The sequence below is a fragment of the Halyomorpha halys genome, unplaced genomic scaffold (genome assembly GCF_000696795.3).
Source record: "Halyomorpha halys isolate HHAL.00 unplaced genomic scaffold, Hhal_1.1 Scaffold18.1, whole genome shotgun sequence".
Lineage (NCBI taxonomy): Eukaryota > Metazoa > Arthropoda > Insecta > Hemiptera > Pentatomidae > Halyomorpha > Halyomorpha halys.
In genome coordinates, this window is record NW_027114407.1 from 1,264,941 (window position 1) to 1,271,206 (window position 6,266).

The 6,266-nt window shown below is 28.9% G+C and overlaps 1 protein-coding gene across 1 annotated transcript in view; it reads right to left on the reverse strand.

The window, feature by feature from the left end:
• The window catches only part of chb (chromosome bows), a 61,908-nt gene that overhangs the window by 12,943 nt on the left and 42,699 nt on the right, over window positions 1-6,266 (reverse strand). The window contains exons 15-19 of the mRNA XM_067051600.1: window positions 5,652-5,759; window positions 3,929-4,188; window positions 2,599-2,742; window positions 1,338-1,400; window positions 4-142 (exon numbers count right to left, since the gene is read on the reverse strand). Of these exons, the coding sequence (XP_066907701.1) occupies window positions 4-142; window positions 1,338-1,400; window positions 2,599-2,742; window positions 3,929-4,188; window positions 5,652-5,759 (714 nt within the window). The remainder of the gene's footprint in view (window positions 1-3; window positions 143-1,337; window positions 1,401-2,598; window positions 2,743-3,928; window positions 4,189-5,651; window positions 5,760-6,266) is intronic.

Sequence of the window (6,266 nt, forward strand, 5' to 3'; positions counted from 1 at the left end):
TTGTAAAATTTTCAGTAATTCTATTAAGCTGATGCGGCGACAATGTGTTACCAGCTTGAAGGTAGGCAGATAATGATACTAAGCCATCCTTTCTATCGGACCAATGTGTAGACTCGCACGCTTCCATTATTTCATTTATGTCCTGTAAAAATGAAGACAAATGTTATGTTATAAAACGAGTTATATTCAAAATAAATTCATGAAATATCAAATATATAAATAATATACAAAATACAACACACTATTCAGCAGTTACTGCTTAATTAAGAAGTTTTAATTTATAATAAGGTGCATAGTACCAGTGCATTGTGAACATTTTTTATACTAAAGAATATTTTCTCTTACCTCCGAATGAAGGAAAGATTTTTAAGTTAATAGTTCAATAAGCAGGCCTTTTTTTTTTTATATCCAATATGTATTTAGTCTTCAGACGAATTTAGATGAAAATTATTTTAAAATAATAAATAAATTCTATTCTTCAAATGATTCATGCTATAACTATATGTAAACTATACTATAATAAGAGCAGGTAATTAAAAATCATATATTTTTGTGAATATATATAAAATAAATTTTAGTGCATTCAACAAACAACACAACACTTATTTCACATCATAAGCATTTCAACATACCCTGTTAAAGTTCTTTTTACAGCAGAATTATGTCTTGACCCCACAATTCTCAATTCAATATGAAGAGACTCAACAAAAATCTAAATAGGTAATGGTGATATTCAAAATATTTAATGAAGGGTTTGCTAGCTAAAAATTGCTCTAGACAGTTTTCTCAGAAACTATGAATGGACTAAGGCTCTAGTTTAGTGGTGTTATAGAATATAATACAAGGTAATATAATTAACAAGGTTTAGTAAGGTTCGGAAAGCTTTGAAAATTTTAACAACGGGTTCGGCTAAAACTTACTGAATATCACCACTGTAAACAGGTACAACTCAAAAAGATTCAGAAAACTTTAAATTTTATTTTTGTGATTGGGAGGGTAATATAGAGTAAAAATACGAGTTACTAAGGCTCAAAATAAAAAAATGTAAAACTTAAAATGCTGTTTCCTAAAAAACAGCAGTTTTGGGGTTGTCTCTCATTCTGAATGTGCAATATGTCATCAATTATTTTTTTTTTTTTATTTTGGTCCAGTTGTATTTAATATAAAAATACAGCGATACTGTTGCCTTTGTAATTTGATTGTATTTTCTGTCATACTAAGAAAATTAGGTTAGAATTCGTTTAGAAGTAATCCTTCAATTGATGATTTCAATGTAGATGATTGTAAATTATTGTTAATGATTCGCATATAAATTTTTTTTTTGTGAAGAGCCTTACCTTAATAGCTGGTTCCCACATATCTCGGTAGAGCCTTTGCTGCGAACCACTCCACGAGTAGGACTGAAATGTTAGTTAACACTAAAGTCACTCGTTCGAACACAAAACTTCACAACATCAAACATTTATTTATTTTTTAAAATAAAATTTCATATAAAATAAAATACCATGCAATAAAAATGTTGTTAAGAAAACAAATAAAGAAAATGCAGTTAGTATTCATAGTAATTATATAAAATTCTTTCTATTTTTGTTGATTTCCTGGACCAAAATTAAGCCGCGTTGGGCTGCTTTCGGATGAATCCTGTTTCACCTATCTTAAACCTCCTTGTCTTTATCCTAAAGAATGCTCATGGGTCTATTTCTTTAAGTTATGTTTAAGCACAGATAATCAATTACTTTGGTTATTTGAAATAGACTTTTTTTTTTAAATCTCCTGATTCTGCTTTGTAAAAACTTCTAAAGTGACCCATAGACGATATATTATAGTCACTATCTTATGTCCATCAAAAATATATATATTTTTTTATTGCAATTCTTTTAATATTGCAGCCTGAGGGCATTACTGTACAATATTGATTCTAGATAATGCATAGAAGTCAACTAATGCTGATTAAGAAGAATAGCATCTCATTTTATAGCTTTTTTTAATTTAAGGTATAACTATTTTCAATATTTTATCAAATAATGAGCTATCTTGTTGAAAGTATCGGTAATCGCTTTCTTGAATATAATTACTTCCTACTTTAATCTAAATAATAGTCATAATCAAACTTATTGTGCAACAATATTGTATCATACTGGAGTGTAAGCAATATTATTGTCCCCATAATGTATTGATGATGACAATATTTTTAAAAAACACACTATCATGAATTAAACTAAACCTGTTATCACAAAAACTAAAATAATAGATAAATATTTTTATTTTGAACCTCTATAGAACTAGATATAAGATTCTAGTTTTATAGGCTACAAAACATTTGGAGGCTAAAATTTTGGAGGGAAAAAAAAAAACATTCTCTCATAAAAACAGCTGAGGTACAAAAAGTTTATAGGTAAAATGAACATTGCTGAAAAGTTGGGCAGTTGGGAAGAATTAAAGTATATCAACAAAAAAAATAAAAATAAATCTTAACTAAGAAAATCCTAAAATGCTGAAACTAAGCCTTCTGGCCTTCTGATAGTCAATTATAAAATAAAATAGTTATCAATATTAAAACCCTAATCGATACAGATAATATAAATAAAATTAACTTACATCAGAAGGTCTCCGATGAGATTCAAAAGATCGTTCGGAACAGACACTGGATGTTTCGGAATCGTCTGAATGATCATCCAATCTCAACCTACGAGGGGACGTCACGCAGCTACCACTAGTATCACCTCGTCCATCGGTATATCCCTAGAAGAAAACAACAAATTAAAATAACCCAAAAATCAACTAATATAAATAAATGCATAATAAAAGTAGAAATACTTCTAGTTTTATAGATAAATCTACTATATAATAAGTGGGTAAGAAAGAGTATAAATATTATGGAATATAGTGTTCATTAATTAATAATTAAGGACCAAAAAAAGAAAATAAAGGCCTATAATAAAGCAATTGCCAATGTGTAAACAGTATATTAGTTGCCATCTTGACAGCATTATATATAGCAAATTAGCCATGGTAGTTGTCAGTCCCTGTAGCAGCTGTGAAGCCATACAAGTGTTTTTATTATTTCTGTACTTAAAGTTGACTCAATTCAAAGTTTTTAACCTTATCAAGAGTAAAGGTTATTGGGTTGTAACCTTAATGCTCATTACTAGTACTATGCCCCTGCGAATAATTTTCATGACAGTACTCTCTTGACAGAAAACTGTCACCATATAAATACGTCTTAAAATTGTCTTTATAGAATTAATATTGCACTCAAACCTATTTTAAACTGATGCTAAAAAGAGTGTATATATATTGCACCTCTAACAGAGCAGTGTATAAATGTAACCACACCTTATTTTAAATTATTAAGAAAAATCAATAATAAATGTTGAGCGAAAGTGTTATTAAATTAATTATGACAGAAAATTAATTAAAACAAAGACAATGCCAATATGGAATAATGACAAAATGATGCAAAAAGGAAAAAAAACATATATTGAGTCAATTTACAAGATAAAGCAATTCATTTGATAAAAGTATTTATTTTGATATCTCAAATTTGTTGCTTAATTTAACTTTTTATTTGTTCTAGCTACTTTCCATAAACTTTTAAAACTAAATTCATTATGAAAGGAATATGGTCCGGGTGCGGTCAAAAAAACTCAAATAGTAGAAATATACTATTTTAATGAGCCAACGTTTCGCCCCACGTTGCAGGGCTTCTTCAGGGCTATTTTGACGGCAGTCAAAACAAAAATGATTATATCAAAACAAAAAATTCATTATATCTGTGGCTTAGAGACAAAAGACACTATATCACATTAACTTAACTTTACAGGAAAGTAGTTTCAATAGGTGATAGTCTCAGAAAAAAAGTGTACTTGGTACCTTAGTAGCTTTTTTTAAAAGCATGTAAGCATAAGAGAATCAACAAAAATCTTACTAAAGCATCTGCTAATGCTGATTCGGCTTCCAAAGATTGTTGTAAAATCTTGTGAGCCATGACAGGCCTGGAAAGAGGAGGACGAACACCCCTCAGTTTCCCGAGAGGAGGAAGTGGGTTGTATCTAGAAGGCGAAGTTTCTCGAGAACCTTGAGTTGAGCGTGTCGTATATGATGGGGACCTCCGGGATCGTTCTCCCAAACAGGATGAATAAGTAGCATAATTCAATCGAGATGATGGTGATCCTGACCTGCTTGAAGCTGTTAACATTATAAATATAAATTTTCAAGTGTAATTTTATTATCAATGAAAAATATTTAATTTGAAATAGACAGTACACCTTTAACCAAAAAGGAGAGAGCTTTTTAACTAGAAGAAATTAAGAAAGTCATCGTACTTTTTAAATGAACATTAACCATTTCCATGGTACTGTAATCAAGTTGATAAAGCAGGATTCCAAAGATTTATTAAATATTTACTTTGCACTGGGGTATAGTAAAGATCATCCTCCGTTTTGTATTTATTTATAATTATTCTTTATTAGAAATTTTATAATTCGAAAAACAAAGTTTCGGGACCATTCTCCCATTCTCAGGTTTTCTGCAATTTACAATATGTTTCTTATAAACTAGTGCTTACATTAATTATGCTGATGTACATTATGAAATTTCTAAAATTATCTAGTACTTTTTCCCTTCTCTACATACCAATATTCTTATCCTTACTTAGACAAATGTTCAAAATAATGGGATACCTATATGTCTTGCATTACTTAAAAGTTCATCAGCATAATACCATCTAGTGAATAATATCTTCAAATCTTCCAATACTAAATACAAAATTAATTTATTAAATGATCAAACTATTATTTGTATAACTTGAATTGCTCAAGATTTAAAATAGACTGTCAATCTAAAATCTAAGTGATACATTTGGAGTAAATCAAATAACTTTTTTAAAATGAAATTTTAATACAACAAAAGTATTTAAAATAACATGAAATAATATAATTTTGGAGAAAAATTGTAAAAAAAATAATAATAATAAATAAAACAAAATTTACCTCTAACTGGTGAGGTGACATTTTGAGACAGCTAGAGGCGGAGCCTAATGTACCTTATACTTTTGTTTTATTTATTCAATTAAAAATTAGCCCAAGTCCTTAACTTTTTCAAAAGTCTTATTTTAACTCACTTATAATATTTTTTAAGTCAAAAGACTCATTTTTTTTAATAAAATAATGTCTGATATCAACAAAAAAATGTTATTATAAACATTTTCATGAGTTGACCTAAATAATTGATGATGCTTAACAGAATGGAGAAAAAAAGCTTAAATGTTTTGTTGTATAATATATTTAAATACCAGATATACATAAATAAAAAAAAATTAATTGTATTGAAAAGGTGCAAGTTTTTTTATTATTTATTCTAATCTTATCCTAGAGCGATAACTTTGGTTACATTAATAGGAAACAAAGAATTACAAGTTTTGGATTACAGTCGGGGTTGAAAAATACATCTCTATTCTGCCCATACTCTACTCTAGCTTCCAAGCTAACTGTGAGGGAAACAAAATATTGTCAGTAGTGGGCATCAAGCATGGCTACTTCATCTTCTGTATAGTTATCCAAATAGGCAGACTGTAGTTATAGCACATTTTAAAATTCTAATAAATTGTAGTTTTCTCTCATAACTTTAAAAATAATTTTAAAGAAACTTACGTTGTGACTGGCTGATTCCTGTTGTCCTACTCCTTCCTTGCCTAGTGTGTTCAGGAGAAAATGCTAAAGAACTCGGTCCAGATTCGGTACCTGTTTTTTTTGGACGAGCTGTAAAAAAAAAAAAAAATGTAATTAATTTAGAGTAATTTGCATAACAATCCTCTTTCCTCCAAGAGATAACAGTTATTTTGGGCCTTAGGTTTTTATTGGGATAAGCATAATCTTTTTCCAAGTAACAAAAAAAAAAGTTAGTTTAAAATGTTTATGATTACAAGTAAGGATTGACTGATATAGAAATGTTAGCTAATATAGGTATTTCAAAGACAGATATATCAATATACTGGCCTGTCCTGGTCATTGCTTTTCGTTGTGGTTCTTCCTTGTAGAGTTCTCAATATTACTGAATGCATGCATATGCAAACATCATGCTTTTTTGCAATCCAAATTTTTATTTGTATTGCGGCTTGTTATACTAATTTATGCTTTATTTTGCTTGTGTTTAAAGTATTGAACAAAGTAAAGGCCAAAATATTGCACTTCTGATAAGGCAGAAAGCTTGTTCTTGCAGCACACCTTACCAAAACTATATTATTTATATAATTCAGATATTTTTTT